General features: G+C 34.0%; 1 protein-coding gene across 1 annotated transcript in view; it reads right to left on the minus strand.

The window, feature by feature from the left end:
• RGS21 (regulator of G protein signaling 21) overlaps nt 1-17,789 on the minus strand; it is a 32,627-nt gene extending 14,838 nt beyond the window's left edge. The window contains exons 1-3 of the mRNA XM_072648356.1: nt 17,779-17,789; nt 16,020-16,096; nt 11,211-11,377 (exon numbers count right to left, since the gene is read on the minus strand). Coding sequence (XP_072504457.1) covers nt 11,211-11,377; nt 16,020-16,096; nt 17,779-17,789 — 255 coding nt within the window. The remainder of the gene's footprint in view (nt 1-11,210; nt 11,378-16,019; nt 16,097-17,778) is intronic.
• Between the last annotated feature and the right edge of the window lie 3,574 nt (nt 17,790-21,363).

A 21,363-nucleotide genomic window follows, 5' to 3' on the forward strand; every position in this document is an offset into this window, starting at 1 on the left:
GAGGCCTGTCCAAACACATGTTCATTGCTTCTATGTCACGATCTATCTCATTCTTTACTTTCTCCTTCTCCTTTTGCCTTCAGTCTTTTTAAGCACCAGAGGCTTTTCCAATGAGTCCTAGATTCTAATTATGTGGTTAAAGTAGTTAAACTTCATCTTCAGTATTTGTCCTTCCAGTGAATAGTCTGAATTAATTTATTTAAGTATTGGCTGATTTGATCTTCTTGCTGTGCAAGGGTCCCTCAAAAATCTTCTGCATCAAATGCACCAATGCACAAAAGCATTGATTTCATGGTGCTCAGTTTTCCTTATACTCCAACTCTCACAACAATAAATTACTACTGAAAAAAACCATAACTTTAACTAAACAGACCTTTGTCAGCAAGGTGATATCTCTGCTTTTTAGTGTGCTGTCTAGATTTGTCATAGCTTCCCTCCCAAAGAGCAAACATCATTCAATCTCATGAGTGCAGTCAGCATCTAAAGTGATCTTTGAGCCCAAGAATAAAGTCAGATGCTGCTTGCATTTCTTCTTCATATTTTTGCCAAGAAGTGATGGGACCAGTTGCCATGATCTTACTTTTTTAAATTTTTAAATGTTAAACTTCAAGACATCGTTTGCATACATCTCTGACAGACATCAAGAGGTTTCTTAGTTCTTATTTATTTATTTTTTTTCTGTAAGAGTGATATCATATGCATATCTGAGATTATTTGTCCTGAAAACCTTAATTCCAGCTTTTCATTTGTTCAGTCTGGTATTTGAATGCTATACTTCGCATATAAGTTAAATAACAAGGTGACAACATACAGCCTTGTCCTATTCCTTTCTCAATTTCAAATCAATCAGTTGTTTCATGTTCAGGTCTATTTGTTTTTTGATCTACATACAGGCTCCTCAGAGGACAAGTAAGAAGATGTGGAAAGGAGAGAGAAGACACAGTCAAGAAGGCAGTGAAAAGCCAGGAAGTTGCCTGAGCTCTCTCCAATTTTCCTCCCAAATAACATTAAATCAAGTCTCTAAATAGATTCTGGAGTTGCAAAACCCACAAAAAGATGGAGTGAAGCAATTTTCCAGCTTAAGGTAACTTAGAAGGATTTCAGGAAAGGTTTGTCTTACTTGGGTAAAAGGAGAGCTCAGTACAGCACAGACAGTATTGGAGCAAGTCAACAAGAGGCTCTTAGCCTCAGTATAGATTAGCAACTGAGGCGCCTCTCTCCTGGCTCAACAGGCTAGTGGCACAGCAGACCAGCTGGGAGGCTTCTAGCCCCAGTGCAGAAAGCAAATGGAGAACCCCAGAATCCCAGAACTACAGACATGACTAGGCTGGGCCACTCCAGTTCAATGGCCAAGATGCATGCATATGAGACTCTGGTGCGGACAGCCAGTGACTAGGCCCCTGCTTCCCAGCTCAAGAAGCCTGGGACTGTGCCCCCTGATTGAACAAGTTGAGGTATATGAATGTAATGAAGTACTATTACACTATAAGAAATGATAAGTAGGTGGTTTTCAGAAAAACCTGGAAAGATTTACGTGAAATGATGCTGATGGAAGTGAGCAGAACCTGGAGAACATTGTACAGAGTAGCAGCAACATTGTACAATGGTCAACTATGATAGACATAGCTCCTCTCAGCAATTCAATGATCCAAGATAATTCCAAAGACTCATGATGGAAAATACTATCCATATCAAGAGAAAAAAAAACTATGGGGTATGAATGCAGATCAAAACATATTATTTTCACTTTTTTGTTTTTTTCTTTCCCATGATTTTCCCCTTTTGTTCTGTTTCTTCTTTAATGATGTGAATAATATGGGTATGTTTAATATGATTGTGCATGTATAGACTATATCAGATTGCTTGATGTCTTTGGGGAATGGGTAGGGAAGGGAGGGAGGGAGAAAAAGTTCCAACTTAAAATCTTACATAAATGAATGTTGAAAACTATCTTTACATGCGATTGAAAAAAAAAAAACATGATACTATCAAAAAAAAGTAAAGGCAGAAAAAAGAAAGCCTGCTTAAAAACAGATCTGGTACTCCCATTTCTTTGGGGACTTTTGAGGACTTTTCACATTTCATTGTGATCCATACAGTCAAAGGCTTTAGTATATAGTCAATGGAGCAGAAGAAGGTTTTTTTTTTTTTCCTGGAACTCTTGATTTCTCCATAATCCAGTGATTGTTTTCCATATTCCTGAAGTCAAGCTTGTAGAATCTTAAGCACAACCTTTGCTGGCTTCTGAAATGACCACAGCTATTTGGTAATTTGAACATTCCTTGGCATTACTCTCTTTTATAATTGAAACAAATTGATTTTTTCCAATCTGGTGGCCATTGTTGAGGTTTCCAAATTTGCTGACATTTTGAGTGTAGCCCTTTTATAGAATCATCTTTTAAGATTTTAAATAACTCAAGTGGAATTCCACTAGCTTTATCATTAGCAATGCTTCCTAATGCCCTTTAGACTTCATTCTCCAGGATGTGTGCCTATAGATCTATAACCAAACCTTCATGCTTATCAGTGAAGTTAAGATCTTTCTTGTATAGGTCTTCAGTATATTCTTACCACCTCTTAATCTCTTCTACTTCTGTTAAATCTTTACCATTTTTTTATTCTGTCATGCCTCTATTTATATAAAACATTGCCTTGATATCTCAAATTTTCTTGAAGAGAACTCTCATCTTTCCCATTCTATTTTTTCTCTTCTATTTCTTTGCTTTGCTCATTTAAAAAACTTTCTTATGTCTCCTTTCAATTCTGTGGAATTCTGCATTTAGCTGGGTATATCTTTCCTTTTCTCCTTTTCCTTTTGCTTTCTTTCTTTCCTCAGCTTCTTATAAAGCCTCATTAGACAACCATTTTGCTTTCTTGTTCTTTTCTTTGGGATTTTTTTTTTATTTTATTATTGTTGCTTCCTGTACAATGTTGTCAGGCACTCTGCCAGATTGAATCCCTTAAATGTATGCATCACTTCCACTTAATATTCATAAGGGATGTCATTTAGGTCATAGTTTTATGGTTTTTCATGCTTTCTTTAATTTAAGTCCAAATTTTGCAATAAAAAGCTCATGATCTGAACCACAGTCAGCTCCGGAACTTGTTTTACCTGACTATGTACATAGAGCTTCTCCATTTTGGGCTGCAAGGTATATAATCTATCTGATTTCAATATTAAACGTCTGATGATATTCATGTGTAGAGTCACCTTTTGGTTTGGTGAATGAGTATTTGCTGTGACCAGTGCTTTATTTTTAATAAAACTCAATTAGTTGCTGCCCTGCAACATATTTTACTCCAAGATCGAACTTGCTTGTTATTCAAATTATGTTTTTATTTCCTATTTTACAATATTACAATCCCCTATGATGATTGTGACATCTCTTTAAATGTTATTTCTAGAATATATTGTAAGTCTTCATAGACCTGAATACCTCTGGCATCATAAGCATCAGTGGTTGGAGCACAGTTATGTAGTACTGTGATGTTGAATGATTTGCCTTGGATTCAGATTGTCATTCTATCATTTTTGAGATTAATACATCAGTACCTATTTTTTTCCCCCTTTATTGACCATGAGGGGTGCTCCATTTCTTCTAAGGGATTCTTGCTCACCGTAGTATTCTAATGATCACCTGAACAAAATTCACTCATTGCCATCCATTTAAGATGTCAATGTTTAATCTTTCCCTCTCCTATTTAAACACATTCAGCTTACCTTGCTTCATAGACTTTACATTTCAGGTTCCTATGCAATATTGATCTTTGCAGTATTAGACTTTCCCTTTGTCATCACATACATCCATAGCAGAGCTTCCTTTTGGTTTTGACCCAGATACTTCCTTTTTTTCTGGAAGTACTTGTAGTCATCTGCTGCTCCAGTAACATGTTGGACACTTTCTGACCCAAGCGACTTAAATTTTGATGTCATTACTTTTATCTTAATACTGTCCATGAGGTTTTCTTGGTAAAGATGTTGGGATGCTTTTCAATTTACATCTCCAGTGGATCATCTTTTGTCAAAATTCTTCACTATGACCTATCCATTTGGGGTAACCCTATATAGCATAACTCATAGTTTCATTTAGCTACACAAATGCCTTCACCACAACAAAGAAGTGATCTATGAGGGGATAGAGTTAACTACTTTATCTATGTTTACACTTATTCTTTTTTCATTTATTGCACACACACACACACACACACACACATATCCCATTAGAATTTAACGTACCCATGAGTAGATACTGATTGTTATTTCATTTGTGTTTTACTTATATCCTCAACACCTAGTTAACTGCCTAACACTTTGTGCCTAGCATTGTGTTCATTAGGTGTTTACAAAAAAAACAAAAAAACAAAAAAAAACAAAAAAACCCCAATACACTCACTTGATCATATGCCATTTTTTTCTATCCAAATTAACCGAAGTTTCTTCAAGAGTAAGATGCTTATGTGCACTCATTTTGTTTTACTACGATGCCATGTAGGCATAAGCCATAACCAGCAAACTTTTTATTTGGGTCAAGGTCAGGCTGGACAATAATTTTGGAATGTGGCATAGGTGAAATAGTATCTTACCCTGAGATTTCCAATCTGATACAAGCATGGACTAATGGTAGATACCACTGATGGAACTACCAAAGAGGACAACAACAAAGTCAGGATACAGGATGTACCACTGGTGTGAGAACCAGAACTAGGAAGGGGAATAAAGAAATCAAACTAGAATTATGGGAAGTAGAGATAGAAAAGGAACCCTCTGGGATCAGGCAGTCAGTAGGACCAGCAGGAGAAAAAGCCCCAAAATCGTGAGGCCAGAGCTGAGCATGGAGGTAAGAAAGAGGACAGAATGGATGGATCATATCAGAGATATAGCAGTACAGTACACAGAAAAGAAAGTAGCTACAGCAAGGAAACGCCAGGATGCTCTAAGTGGGCAAAATGTTCACTGAAACGTCCTAGTTATGGCTGTGTAGATAAGCTTGAAAATGTTTGCTAAATGAATGGCAGAATAAGATAATACTTCTTGAAATAAAGAAGATAAACACAAATAATAGATATCAGTAGTAATTTGTTGCTAGTAATGAAGACTGATGTCTTGTCATGATTTTTAGTTTCTAATTCTGTAAATTGTCTTGTCTTGATTTTTAGTTTCTAATTCTGTAAATTGTCTTGTCTTGATTTTTAGTTTCTAATTCTGTAAATTCCCCTCTACTATATGAATTTTGGTCTCTTTATATGGTAAGATACTTTACACTAGTTTTCTATGAGTTACCTGTATTTTTATGTAATTGCCTACTCATCTGTTCTTCCAATGACAATTATTTGTATTTGAGTGCACGTGGGGTTTGATAATTTCTAGCTGTAGTATGACAACTTTTCTCTAAGCGTAGTATAGCCATCAATTATTTTTGTCTTCTCTATGTTGGTGATCACTTTTCTTTTTGACCTGATGAATTAATGGTTTAAAATAATTTTCAATGTATCAATCAATAGATCCACTCCAGCCAAATGTGAAGAAATTGTCATAAAAGTTATTCAGAAGTAAAAAAAAAAGTAGTCTAAATGATTTTACTTCCCTTGAAATTCTTTTTTCAGATCAAATGAAAAGACTGAAGTGGAAAACACTTTTAATTTGCTCCTCACATCTAATCTGTCACAAAACTATTCCAAATTTGAAATATGTCAATTGTATCTTTGTCCCTAAAGTCACAAGTCTGGTCACAATCCATAAGTTAGCTTCTGACCTTGATGACTTTTCTCTCCATGGGTGGTTAAATAGTGACACAGTAGTTTCAGAGGGATTGCATTAATATTAAGGAGGAGTAGGAAAGGTTTCTTACAGAAGATGCCATGAGTACTAATTGTGTCTTTAATAAAATTTAATTTCCCATTGTGATCTTTAATGTATTCCACTTTCCCAGTTTATTTAATTATCTCAATCTTTATACAAAGATATGTTTTTTTTTTCTTATCTGAATTTTATTTGTGTTTTTTCTTTCCCACGGATCATTTCTCTTTCCTTGAATGGCTTCTCCATTTTCCCTCTGTTGTCTCTTTTATAAATTTGCTACAGACTTATCCTCTCCTCCTCTGTTTCATCCCTTCCTTATTGCTCTCCCTTATCCCTCTTTATACTTACTGAGTTTGTTTCTTGGAATATCAAGAAATATACTTGGTTTTATGTAAGACATGATTGTAAAACAAGACCTTAAAAAAACAGCTGTGCCATAAAATCACCATTATTTTTCAAAGTGTTCTTAGTGAGTGTTATAGTTTTTCAGCTGTTTCTGACATTGTGCTCAGATCATTGAAAAAATTCTTTCTTGAGAATTACTTTTGGAATCAGTTCACAAGTTATACACAAATACACAGACATACACGAACACTTAGTTTCATTACTTTATAGTCAAATCTCATTTTGGAGCCAAATGCTATCTATTATGTAGCATGACCCCTCATCTAATCCAATAGACCAAGCACCAAATGACTTTTGACTGTTTTCACAAATCCAATCTAGTCTCAGAGGACCAAGGAGTTACAACCACTGAGGATATTCAGAGGAATGTGATAAAGGATTTGAAGGTAATTCCCAAAGAAAAATTCCAAAAATGCTTTGAAATGTGATAGCGTCATTTAAAATACATATCTTCCCAAAGTAACTACTTTGAAACAGTTGACTCCCATTTGGATATCTACATTCTGGTATGCTTGTTTAAAAGGCAGTGGTATTACTCCTATGTGTTAAAAGATTAATTTTCTGTAAAAAGAAAAGAAAACATGCTACCACAGAGCCTGTGATTATTACAAATGGTTTTTGAAAGTCTTGGTAGATGTAGAATGGATCCTGGAACAACTTTATAATATGTAGAATACCTTTGTGTCCCATTATACATTGTTATCTTTATACTCATCCTATTTCCTTTGCTCTCATTGTCAAAGTGAGTCTTTATTTAGGGATTCAAGCTCCTGAAACTCAGATTTAGAGCTAGATGATTTGGGTTCAGGTCTCTGCAACTTCCAACCACTTGAGATTGGGGTAGTGACTTCCTTATGGGGCTTCGTTTTTTTCTTCTATAATAACAACAATACTGATAAACTAACACACAGCACATGCTATGTGCCAGGCAATTTGATAAGTACTTTACCACTACTATCTCATTTGACCCTCACAACAATCTCGGGAGGTAGGTATTATTATCCTTATTTTTTAGATGAAGAACTTGAGGCAAACATTAAGTGACTTGCCCAGGATCACATGTCTAGGAAGTATCTGAGACTAGATTTGAACTCTGGTCTTTTTTTAACACAGGCTTGGCAATCTTCTCTCTTCCACCAACATGAAAAATGATGAGGCTAGATGAGCTGATCTATGAGATCACTTGTAACTGGAGCTCTATATATGATCCCATTATACCCCACCAGGTTGCTCAATTTTTAGCGTGTTTTGAGTAATGCAATATGATTGTGATAAGAATGACCCAAAGATGATGACTTTGAGGGCTATCAGTCAATTTGCATGCACAAGTCCTCATTTCTTTGTTAAAAATAATTAGGGTATAGTGTAATCAGCATCTACCCCAATTAAAAAAAATTACAGTATAGCATAATCAGCAAAGACACATGTTTTTCCAGCATAAGGTACTGGTGTTAAAAGACTCAGAAAAACTGAGTTCAAGTTATAATCCTAGCTCGACTACTTAGTAGCTGAATGTCCCTGAACAGGTTGCTTAAAATGCTGTACTTCAATTTTCTTATATGTCATATATAATATCAAAGTTATATGTCATATTTTCTACAATATTTATGGAATAGCTAGGTGACACGGTAGATAATAGCTCCAGGCTTTGAGTCAAGAAGACCTGAGTTCAAATTTGGCCTCCTACACTTACTATATGATGCTGGGCAAATCACAGCTTGACTGCCTCAGTTTCCTTATCTGTAAAATGAAGGTAATAATAGGACCTACCTGGCACATAGTAGGCACTATGTGCCTGACATATAATAGGCACTATATAAATGCTTATTCTCTTCTCCTTTCCCCCAAACAGCAATTATCATATTTATACTTGGTAACTAATTGAGTTATTGCAAGGAAAATTTTTTGTAGAATTTAATGTACTGTATGTGTGTTATTAATCTTGTATTGATATTATTAATACTATTGTTATTAGTTTAGAAATATTTGTATTATAATTTAACAAATGAAAGTTATTGATATCTACTTTGTATTTACTTATCTAAATGTATGTCAAAATTTCCCCAATATAATGTAAACTTCTTGAGAGCAGGAATTGTTTTACTTTTGCCTTGGTATAACCAAGGTCGAGCATGGTGTCTTATACAGAGCAGCTATTTAATAGATGTAGAAATGAATGGAAAGACAAGTTGTTGTCTTTACTAATTATAGTATTACTGTAATTACAGTGCTTCTTAAACTGAGGGTAGCAACCCCATATGGAGCTTAAGAAGTGTGGAAGGGGTTACGAGTGGAAAGAAGTTTTAAAAGTCCAGTGGACCTGGAAAGAATATGAGAGACACTTGAGTACAATGGAAACACTTTACCAAATCTGCATGAAATTTTGATAATTTGCATTCTATATTCAAATGAATTTGTGATGTGAGAGCTAATCGTGTGTGTGTGTGTGTGTGTTTGTGTTTGTGTGTGTTTTACCAATCAGATGAAGAACTACTGCAGGTAATGGCAATTTAGAGTCCATGATGTTTTAGTTTTAATAGTTTACTCTTTGTCTATGTGTCAGACATGCACCACTAAAATGACATGCTTTTGATTTTACAGATGAGGAGAAAGAGGGACAAAATCCTTGCAAAACTCTGAAACAGATTCGCCATGTGGCCATAACCTAAATATAGCTCAGGATAATTTGACCGTTTCTATCACATTATTATTATAGGACTCTCTCCTAACTTAATCTACTGCAACTTTGATTCAAAATAGTTCTTGAAACAAATTTGTAAAACGCACTGGTTGAAACCCCTTGATCAATATGAGGTCAGTTACCCAGCTGAATTGAACATAAAAAAAGAGCATAGCCTCATCTCGGTTTTGATTGGGTTGTTTTTCTCTCTAGAAAAGCTTTTAATAAACACCAGAGAGTTGTCAGTGGAGAGAATTGCTAGATTGGTTTATGTTTGGAGGAAAATATCTGATAGACTACAAAGACAGAGGGCAGGTAAATACATCTTAAAATTCTCAAATTCCCATGAAATATTACATATGTGTTATCTAGTAATTCAACTTAGAAAAATCTATAACAGTCCAATAAGAATGAAAGTATGATTATTTCAAATACACATAGTTCTTTGGTTTTGTTGAAATTTAGCACATCCCAAGATATATAATTTTATTTTTTGAAAACATTCCAAACAGGCATTACAATCAACTTCCTTGGGCTCAAATCATAAAAGAAATAATTGAGTAACAACAAAAATGAAATCTTGGCTGTATTTCTGCCATACTGCTGATCTCTGTTTGCTACCTTGGGCTCTGTACTTTTGTCCCAGCCCTGGCATTCTACCTTTTTTCTTGGAACAGTAAGCAAGTAGACACTCCCATTCTTGGCAAGGTGTCATTCAATTGCTGTGTGGCTTTACTTACCACACTTGTGACTTTTCAGACCAAAACCCATTTCCCTAGACACAACTCCCCTATATATGTTGTCTAACCCTATTAAAAAGCAAACTCCTTGAGTGCAAGGATAATCTAATTTTTTTTATTTGTATGCCCAGTATGTAGCATGGTATTTGGTATCGAGTAAGTATTGAAACCAATGATTTTTTATGATTTAATTAAGTTGACAAAGTATAAAAAATATGTATTTGTCTTATTTTCTAAGATATAATTAAGCATTTTGGAAAAATGTAATATTTATAATCTGGGTTTTAAAATAAAATAAAAATTTATTTTTGGAAGGATGAAATCATATACTGTTAGATATCATAATTATGACCTCTAATAGAATTAAAAACATCACTTACCCTTCTGAAAAGAAGTAGCTTTTTCACATACTAATAGACTTTTTCATACATTCTATTCAACAATGTGGAAATTAAGGTCAGTTAACTAGAATGAACTTAATAAAAAATAAAAAATCTGTGTTTTCAAACCATATCATAACTAGCAGCAGACCAACTCTTGATAAGACTTGATGAGATCACATTACACTGATGCCCTACAATTCATTTTGGTTTCCTAATAATTTCTGAGGTTCAAGATTTTAATCTAATCATATTGATGTCTTCTTTTTGCATAATGCATATAAAGGAGGCAGCAGGCTGTTACATAGGTAGGTCACCAAATCTGGAATCAGATGACTGGGTTCGAATCCTAGCTCTATCTATGATAATTAGAGCTAGTTTTTAAAATTTCCCTGGCTTTCAGTTTACTTATTTGTAAACAGAGGGCATTGGACTAGGTGGTCTTATAAGTCCTTCCCAATTTTAAAATCAATGATTCTTTATCCCTAAGAGCTTAAGTCTTAGGACTTGGTGCTGCAGTGGATAGAAAGCTAAATCTAGAATTAGAAAGGCCAGAGTTCAAATTTGTTTTCAGACATTTATTGTCTGTGTTACTGGACAAGTTATTTCAGCTGGTTTTGCCTCAGTTTTCTCATCTATAAGATAAAGATAATAATAGACCCTGCTTCTCAGGGTTGTAGTAAGAACAAAATGAGAGGATTTGGAAACTACTTTGTCAGTCTTAAAATACTATGTAAATGCTAACCATTGCGGTTATTTTTATTAAAATTGAATCTGCTCAACAATTTTGGGGTAGAATGGATGAATATTCCCTTTCTTAAAAAATGTGTCAGTTTAAGTAGGGTTTAATGCAGTTGTTCATGAGCAAATCAGTGACGTTACTAAAAACTGATCTGAGTCTTCCTATTTAGTGATCAGCCTGCATTCCTCATCTTAGAGAACTTTTATTTACTTTCTGGTCATTAAGCAATCATTTTCAATATACGTGCATTCACACCAGGACATGACTGGAGTATCAGTTTTTCTTAATAACTATTCCCTAGTTCTTATCAGTTTGCTTTTACAGACTTAAAAAAAATACACATTTAATGAATATGGGTTCATAGAGGCTTTCTCTCAGATGGACTGAAAATGCTTTAAGTTGATTATATTTTTTTTGCTACATGTAGTGAAACTAAGATTGTTCACTGTACTTTTATTTTTACCTCTTTCGGGGCATCAGCTTGAATGAATTCAGAATAAATCATCCTGGCTTTAGAAGCAATTTTTTCTGCAGATTCAGTTTTCTTGTAATCTTCACAGGCCAGCCAGAACTCAACATTCTCTTCACTAAATTCTGACTTCAGAAATGTTCTAAAAGCATCTAGTCCAGCTGTGACAAAAATAAGAAAATGTATTATAAAAGCCATAAAATAATATTGTCCAATGTGTCTTATATAATAAATATTTATCTACTTCTCTAAATGTAAGTATTTAAAAGTTTCCCATTTCTTTCCCCTGGAGATCATATTTAAATAATTAATTAAAAATATGCTTGCTTAACTCTTACGTAAGGTTGCATAATGGATAAAACAGCTGGTCATAGAACCATGATGACTGGAGTTCAAGTCTCTGACACACACAAGCTGGGTACACATAGCCAAACATCTTATCCAGTGTCATGTACAGGTAACTCCATGAAACTATGCAAATGAGTTTCTGATCTGCATTGTAAACAAAAGTTTACTTTATGGGAATTCCCTATACCCTGTGAAATTCATGGCCCAGAGAGAACCACACTCAACCCAACACAACCAAACCAAAACTACTTTCATTAATGCATTCTTCAAGGATCTCCACAAATTCTTTATTGTTGATTTAAAAATTCTATTTTATAATGCTTGAATATTATAAGTGTGACCTAGTTGAGATTCTTCAATGAATCCTGTCCCAAACTGGTCTTCTGTCATTCTTTGGACCACAAAGATAGAAATAAGCAACTAATATCTTAAGTGCTTTTGAGAAATATAATGCTAATCCTATGATGGGCTTGAGGAAACAGAACATGTTTCTTTACCATGTCTTGAAAATATATGAGTCTTGTGACAATCTTCTATCTCCTTATATAACTAAGCAATTTAGGGTTAAGGTATTGTTATTAATGGATAATGATGACAACTCAACAGGTAGATAATAGGATATCTTACGTCTAGTTCTATAAAGGATCTCATATTCAATCTAGTTCATCTCTCTCATTTTACAGTTGAAAAGACTTAGATATTGAATGTGTCGCTTAAGGTTGTTCCATGGCATGATTCAATTAGACAGCAAGTTATAGATACCTAGGTGGTCTCCCTTTTTGTTGCCAGATGAAGACAGCACCCTAATGCTACTTCATTATATTTAACAAATTATACTTCTTCCCAGTGGCACCTTATGTGTTCCATGAAAGACAACAGATTTAACTATGGTTTAATTATGTCTCCTAAAGAACATTTTTATAATCCTCTTTAGTTAATATAGGCATAAATTACTTGTGCCCTCAGAGTTTTGAATTTTTAATTTTCAAAATCAGTTGAAAATAGTACAAGAAGTTGAAAGACAGTCAGAGGAAAGGAAGAGGAAACCAGTGGGGAAAAGAAGAAAATAATAAATGAATAAAAGTTACAAGGAACGTGTCAGCCAATGTTAAGCTGAAGACTATAAGACATAAAATAAGGGTATTATAGGGAAAGTGCTAAAGAATAGGATATGAAGAACATAAAATGTGCAATATAACAAGGACTTTTAGTTGTATAGTGTTTTATAAAGCACTTTATGCTTATTGTTCCATTTGATCCTTACAATACAAGGAGTTATTATTAGTCAGTCAACCAAGTATTTGGTAAATGCCTACTATGTGCCAGTCACTGTGGTGGGCACTAAGGATACAAGTACAAAAACATGAAACAATCCCTACTTGCAAGGAGTTTATATTATAATGTAGAAGATACGGAGATAATACATAGAGGATTAAGCACTGGACCAGGGATAAGGAGGAGGTGAGTTCAAATCTGACTTCAGACACTTATTATATTATAATATAATTATTATATTACTATGAAGGGCTTGAGGAAACAGAACATCTTTACCACATCTCAAAAATATATGAGTCTTGTGACAATATGGTAATACAATCATAGTATGTGGGAATTTCATAGTATGGGGGATACTATCACTAGTGTAATAATTATCATATTACTGTATGACGCCAGACATATCACTTGACTTTGGCCTTAGTTTCCTCATATATAATATAAGAATAAAAATACCATCTACCTTCTGGGTTTTTAAGAAAATAAAATGAGATAATATGTGTAGGGTACTTTGTAAATCTTAAGGTATTATATAAATGCTATCTGCTATTATTATTATATAATAATATCTTTATATTTATATTATATAATAATATCTTTATATCTATAAAGTATAAGTATAATGTTAATTATATATGTTACATATATATGTTATATATAATATATGCAGTCTAAGTACATTAAAGGTATTTTGGGAGGGAGGAAAAGTTTCATGCAGAAGACAGTGGTTGGATTGTACCTTAAATGAGAAGAAGGATTCTTATTCTATGAGGCTAAAGTAAGGAGGGAATGCATTTCAAGTTGTGTAAAACATGGAGACATGAGACAGAGCATTGTGTGTAAAAAACAGAGGGAAGGCTAGTTTTTCTGGATCACAGAATGTGAGAGGGAGGGTATGTCTAATCATGTTCGAAATGTCCAGGCTGTGAAGGGCTTTAAAACCTAAACAGAGATTTATATATTTTATTCCAGGGGCAATAGGTAACCATTGAATTTGACAGCATAGTGAAGTCACATGGTCAGTTCTACACTTAAAAACGACTGTGGCAGCTTTGTATAGAATGGTCTGAAATTATGAGAAACTTGAGGTGGGGAGACAGATTAGGAGGCTAGTATAATAACTCTAAACAAACAAAGAATAAGGGCCTGTAACTGCATGGGTGAAGAGAAAGATGTGCAAGAGAAAGTGGGAAATTGGAAACGGTGATATCTGGCAACTTTTGAAGTTGGAAAGATGTTAGTGTCTTTGAGGGAAATAGAAGAGTAGGAAGAGAGGAAGATAGAGGACAGGGGAGAAAAGTTCATGAATTTAATTATAGGTATTTTGATTTTAATCTATCTCTAATACCTCCAGTTTGAAACAGGCAATTGGCAATTGGTGACATGGAATTGAAGGTTAGTGAAGATAATGACTGCATGTACACCCCCAGACACATACACAGTTTGAGTTGAGTTATGAAGTCAGAATTCAGACTGAAAATGGTTTAGGAGTGAGAGGAGATGAAGGGGAGGTTGTATTTGTACATAGATTTTCCAAGTAACTTTTTTGAGAAAGGGAGCAGAGATATAGTATGCTGAATTGAAGGGGTGGTGGGATCTGGTGAAGGTTTATTTTAGATAAGGAAATTTGAATATGTTTGGAGATAGTAGGGAAAGAACCAGTTGATAGAAAGATTTGGGAGAGAGAATGATAGAAGATGGTAATATGATGGATAAAGGAGGGAATGAAATCAGCTGCTCAGGGATTAGTCTCAATAAGGAAAAGGGTCAACTCATTGTCAGAGGCTGGAGAAAAAGTGAAAAGAGTCTGAAATCATGTCAAAGGGTTTTAATAGGAAAGAACAGAAGAGGGAACTCAAATATAATGGCCTTAATTTTCTCAGTAAAGTAAAAGGCAAAGTTCTCATATGAGAGAAGGGAGAAGGGAAAGTATGGAAGGTTTGAGGAAGGAACAGCTGTGGAGAATGAGATAGTGAATCAAGGCTTGTTTTGTCCCATGGTATGACTAGATGGAATTTAGCCCTTGTCTTCCATCTTCTGACTCAAAGACCAGTGTGTATATATATACATATATATATATATTTATATATGTATATATATATACATACATACACACACATACATATATGTATATATAGACACACATATATATGTATGTATATGGATGGATGGATATATGGATATGTATGTGTGTATACATATATCCATATATCAATACATGTCCTATATAATAAAATCCAATACACACACACACACACACACACACACACACACACACACATATATATATATGCTTGCATCATACATTTTGACCAAGATTTCACTTTAAACTGGTTGTTTTCATGGAGTTACAGATTAAACTCACTGCTTTTTTGCCCCAAGGAAATAGTACCAAAGTCAGAATTAGGTTGTGCTTTTATGACAATAGATTCAAATAGCCTGAAAAATTATTATACTACTAATTTGGAACTGTTTCTTTTTTTAATTAACATTTTAATTCTCAGCTGCATCATTTGTTTTAGCCTATTTGTTTCAAGCTTTGCTTCTATGCAAACATATATGGATATTTTAATTCATAAGTACACAGTATTGGTTAATTGAATATTCTATTGTACCTGTCTATATTCTGTTGTTCTTAGGCTTGTTTTTTGGAAAATATTGTGATAGCCGTACTTTAATGGATATCTTTTTAATATTTTATGTCTTTTATGCATTAAAAACTTTTATATATATATGTGTGTGTATGTGTATTTTTATGTGTATGTATATATATGTGTGTGTGTGTGTGTGTGTGTGTGTATGTATATACCCTAAAATATGCTAGAAGGCACTATATAATATACAGAGTGCTGGGCTTTACAAAGAACTAGCTCTAAGAACTAGCTTTCCTTTTGACAATTACTAGATGTATGACCCTAAGCAAGTCAGGCTTTCTGTGATTTCAGACAACTTCCTAAGTCTGATCTACTCAATCACAGATAGATGCTTTTGGTCTGCTTTGGTAGGTAGAATGAAAATGAGAATTGGATCTGCTTTACTGATGGGAATTCCCACATGATAAGGTTACATTGCTGTTGATATCATAGCTCCATGGCTATAATCACAACTCAGAAGGCAACCCTTGTGCTTATGTTCAAATTTCTATTTGGATAAAACTGTGCATTAATAGCTTGGTCTTACCTTTGTTGGCTAGCAGTGTATCCATGGACTCTGACCAGGCCATTGGGTTTGTGGGTGTTGACCTGTGGAAACAACATCTACCCTTGAAAATAGCATTGTGATCTTTTGCCTTTACAAGCTATAGTCATCTTGATGCTCTCTCTAGATAGAATTCTTCAAAGACAACTTTAATGGGCTGTTGATTAATAACTTTTAGCATTTCAATATGAATCCAATAGTGAAAGGCCAATAACAATTATATAACCATTCTTTTCCTGTGTGAAGCTAACCTCAGAGACCCTAAAAATATAATGTAATTTGGCATTGGTGACTTCTTTATTAATCTAGCAGACAGTAGTAATAATGTTTGCAATTGGTCCAACTATAACAGAGGCGCTAGAGAGATATTACTCATTGTTCTGTAGGGCAGTATTGAATTACTTCTTAACTATGAAAGGATTAACCATTAATTTATGTGACACTCTTCTACTCTGTCCAAGAAAAAAAGATATCCAAAGGCTTTTCATGATAGCAATAGTGATAAATGGACTATTTTTAGATATTTTTGAGGATAAAAATTGACTCAATTCACAATTCTTCTTTTTAATGAGGTTTTGATTAAGAGTTTTAAGCAAGTAATAGTTTTGAAAATGCTTGTCTATTTTCCAGTATCCTGAAAATTCCTGCCTACCCAACCCTAAAATGAGATTATTATGCAATGAGTTAGTATGCTACAAATTCTGGGCTAATTTATGTCAGTTATCTAACAGTCTGTCATAACAGGGTGAGAGCTTTTGCAAACACACACACACACACACACAAATGTTTTTCCCCTCAGTCTTCTGGAGTATCCTTTTGGAAGAGTTTGATGCAGTAGTAAATCAGTCAATTTTAAGATAAAAAACAAATTGAGATAAGTGTCCAATAAAGAGTCATGCCTGATGTTTCTAGATATTAGTATGATGGGACAAGTTGCTTAACCATTTTGTGAGTCAATTTCCTTGTCTGTGAAGGGAGTGTGTGTCATACTAGTTGTAATGCATATTAAGTGTTTTGTAAACATTATTATGCTTACTCTCCTTATCTTTTTCGATAGAGTTTAAATAGAAATACTCTTGTGACAAAATTATTCATTTTTTTGTATTTAATATTACAGATTGATTTATAAATATGTATTATTAATATATAGTAACATGCTTGAACTGTATATTTGTATAGTTGTTATAGTTTTATTTTGCTAACTATAGAAACTAGATTGCTGATGTTATGTTAAAATGTGATATATAACAAGTTTGTCAGTTTACTGTATACTAAAGAATAAAAAGTCCAATCTGGGTGTCTTTCAGGACATAACTTGCATTTAAGGAAGACATCATTCCTTTCTTTTAGAACAGGTAATGCTTATTTTAAAATCCCCAAATAAAAACACATGCCACAATACAGAAATTGGGTTCCTATCATAGACAACTAAAGCATGCAATTTTTGTTTAGTATAAAATCCATGAGTAAAAGATGGCTGAAACGAGAAGCTTAGATATCTGGTTCTAGATTTGTTCATCTTAATGAATCCGTAAGAGCAAGCCCAAGAAGGTTGGAATCTTTTAAGACAGAGGAAACACATAGGGAAGGAAAACATGGAAGCACAAATCAGAGAAATGACAATACTTAGCACATTTATCATGAGCAAGGAAAAAAGAAAATGTCTACCCAGATTCATCCACATGTCAAGCATTTCATTCTGTACGTAATCTAAAATTAAAAATAGCTTTAAACAACTCACTTCACTGGCATTTTTCGGTCCACTCTCTGTCACAGATGATGCCGAGTGTCTCTTTCTGACTGATCTTCAGGCTGAAGGTAACATGACAGCAGGGACACGACAATTAGCATGCAAATACCTGGTCATTGGGTTTTAAATTAACATTGTTTAAATCATACTTTTTTATTATATTTCAGTTTAAGTATGAGAAGGTTCAACAGGCTATTCTTTTCGTAGGTTAACACATTTAAACCTCCTGAGTACCACAATAACGATGAAAACAAACAGGGCAGTACTATGAGTTCTAGGACATAATTTAAATATGTTCCTATAATACAGTTTATATTGAATACACTGTTTTACTTGAAGTCAGATCAGCACAGAAAATTGCATTTGGAGTTTTAATATTCATAGCTCAGTTTTCATACATCTGTAGGATTCTAACAAGAATATTTTTGTTTTGTTTTGGATTTTCAAAGCCTGAGGACCAATGATTTCTATTAATTTATGCTTAAACTAAGTACATTAACAATATATATATTACATATATATCATGTATACATATTCACACATACATATATAAATGTTTCACATACAGTTTCAGGGTTTTTACTTTGAAAACTCTAAGCAGGTATTTCATGGAAATAGTCATATACATTTACATATTATTTTTAGCCATGGATCTCAGACATTTTTTGCATGTTCTTTTCCCAATTTCTCTGTCAAAGCAATTAAAATGAATCTAGTTACAAGGAAATCTGAATGAAAGATGAAATATTTTCAGAAAGGTGAAGTTCTCATCAAGACATTATGGTTGTTTGAATGCTAAACTCTTAATACTTTAACCCCAGAAAATAAGTGATTATTTCCTTCCATGTTTGAATTATAGAATCATAGAAAATCAGAACTCAGAGGAATCTTTGGAGTTAACAAGTCTAACCTTTGTATACAACTAACTTTAACTTTGAAACAGCCCAGTGATATCACTCTTCACCCTCGGTGAATGTAAAAAACTCATTATCTAGCAAGAAAGTCCATTTTGTTTTCAAATAGCTTTAATTATTTGGAATTTCTTTTATTATGCCAAAATCTACCCACCTGTTCTGTACCCTTACACTCCACTTGTTTTAATTTTGCTCTCTGGAGATATCTAGAATAAGTCTAATATTTTTTTAATTGTCCAGTCCATCAAAAATTTGAAGACAACAATCACATATATCCTTAGCCCCTATCCCTTTTTCTTCAACAGTTCCTTTGGAGATCCCTGTTCATCTTTTTCTTGAACACAGGGAAGGGATAGAGATGGTATTTGATGGCATTCTTGATTAGTTGCATTTTCCAGTGCTTATCAAATCTGAAAATGATTAGGATACATTTTAAAGATATCCCAAATTTTAAATATGTAAGTTACAGAATTACTACTTAGTATATTGCTGTTTCAGACCTATACAGACTATATAGTCATGTAATGCAATGGGAAAATAAGCAGTTTAATTGAATTTAGCAAGTATTTATTAAGCACATACTATATGAGAGACACATCACAAGGTTCTAGTGTCAGAAAGGCAAAATGAGGAAATCAACAAGAGCACCTGATCTTAAGGAGTTTATATTGTGTTCTCACCAGTTGCAACCTTTATACGGGTAAGTACATAATCATATGAGAGTGAAGATTGGGTTAAAGCTAATAGGGACATAGAGAAAATCTTCCCTTAGAACAGGGTTTCTTAGTCGGGGATTCAAGGAACCTCAAGAAAATAATTTTTAGCATTTCCTTTGGTTATGAATTTAAAATATTATATATAGAGACAAATATATTTGTGTATACACACATACTCATACACACATTCTGAGAAGGATCCGTTGGCTTCATCAGATGCCAAAGGACTCTATGACAAGAATAAGATTGAGAACGCATGCCTTAAAAGGTGTGCTTGAGTTGAGCTTCGAGTGAAGCTAGAAATTATATGAAACAGAGAGGCAGTGCATTCCAGGTATAAGGAACCTTCTCAAGCAGGAAATCATAGTTAGACCTGTGATTAATGAAGATTATTTTGGCAACCGTGTGGAGGATTGATTAAAGAAAGGAAAGCATGGGAGCTAGGAGTCCAATTAGGAGCCTTTTGTAATAGGAAAAATGTGAGCTGATGATGGCCTTAATTGGATCTGGCACCATGTGAATGAAGAGAAAGGGATGGATTAAACCAGACTTGGCCACTGATTAGTTATAAGGGGTAAGAGAGAAGAGTCCAAGATGTCTCTGAGCTTGTGAATCTGTGTGATTCAAAGAGTGATGGTACTCTTAATAGAAGTAGGGAAGTTTGGAGGTGGTATGGGTTGGGTTGATATTAGGAAACAAAATAACTAATTTTAGAAATTTTGAGACTGAAATCCTCATGTAACTTCCAGCAAGGAGAGGTACTCAAAGGAGAGCCCAGAGTTAAAGGTAAATATTTGGTGATGATGATGATGATGATGATACCTTTATATAGTGCTTTAAGTTTGTAAAATTATACATACATACATACATACATATGTGTATATATATACATAAATACATATGTGTGTATATATATATATAATATAGTCATTCTCATGACAAGTTTGGGAAGTGGGGTTATTATTATCCCCATTTTATTGATGAAGAAACTGACTCAGAATTTCCAAAAACCCCACCATTGCTAAGTATCTGAGGTTGGATTTGGACTCAGGTATTTCTAGTTTCAGGTCCAATGCTCTCTCCACTTCTTAAATGGAATAGAGATGATAATTACATATACAAGAACTAATAAGATAACCTAAAGAAAGGGAAGAGATGAAAGTCTAGGACTGAGCCTTGGGAAACACCCATGTTTGACAGGTGGAATATGAACATTAATCCAGTTTAATAGGACATGAAGCAATTTCTCACATAGGTAGTAAAGGAGGAGAGAATAGTCACAAAAACAGAGTGGGGAGAAAGAAGCCACCGGTTGGGGTGAACAAAGATGAAAATTTAATTCTACCTTTAGTGATTGAAAAAAAGGATATTGGAGTGAGAAATAAAAGATCCTTAGTATATTTAGAGAGAGCACTTTCACTTCAGTGGTTGAGTTTGAAGCCAGGAATTAAAAAATTAGTAAAAGTTGAAAAAGTGGAAGCAAGTAGAGCAGATTGCTTTTTCTTTATATTTGGCTATAAAAGACAGTTGATACAGTACAATAAGATGATAATTTGATAAGATGAAAAGAGAAAGTAAAAGTCTTTTTTGCTCTTCTTCTTAGCTTATTTTAATTGTGCTTAAGGGAGAGAGATTTGGGCATGTTTGCTGGCTGCAGGAAAAGAGCGAGGAGGTGAGGAGAGACTGAAGATGAGCAAATGGAAGGATTACTGAAGGGGAGAATTTCCAGAGAAGCCAGAAGGTGGTAGGATAGAGTGCAATTTTCTTTTATAGATAGACAGACAGACAGATAGACAGATATAGAGATATATGTATCTATATACCTGTAGTAGATAGATAATAGTCCTTGAAGTCAGGAAAACCTGGATTCAATACTGTCTCTGAGATATATTGCCTGTGTGATTCTGGGCAAATTATTTAAAATTTCAATGTCCCAGGCAACTATC

Source organism: Notamacropus eugenii, chromosome 2, assembly GCF_028372415.1.
Source record: "Notamacropus eugenii isolate mMacEug1 chromosome 2, mMacEug1.pri_v2, whole genome shotgun sequence".
Lineage (NCBI taxonomy): Eukaryota > Metazoa > Chordata > Mammalia > Diprotodontia > Macropodidae > Notamacropus > Notamacropus eugenii.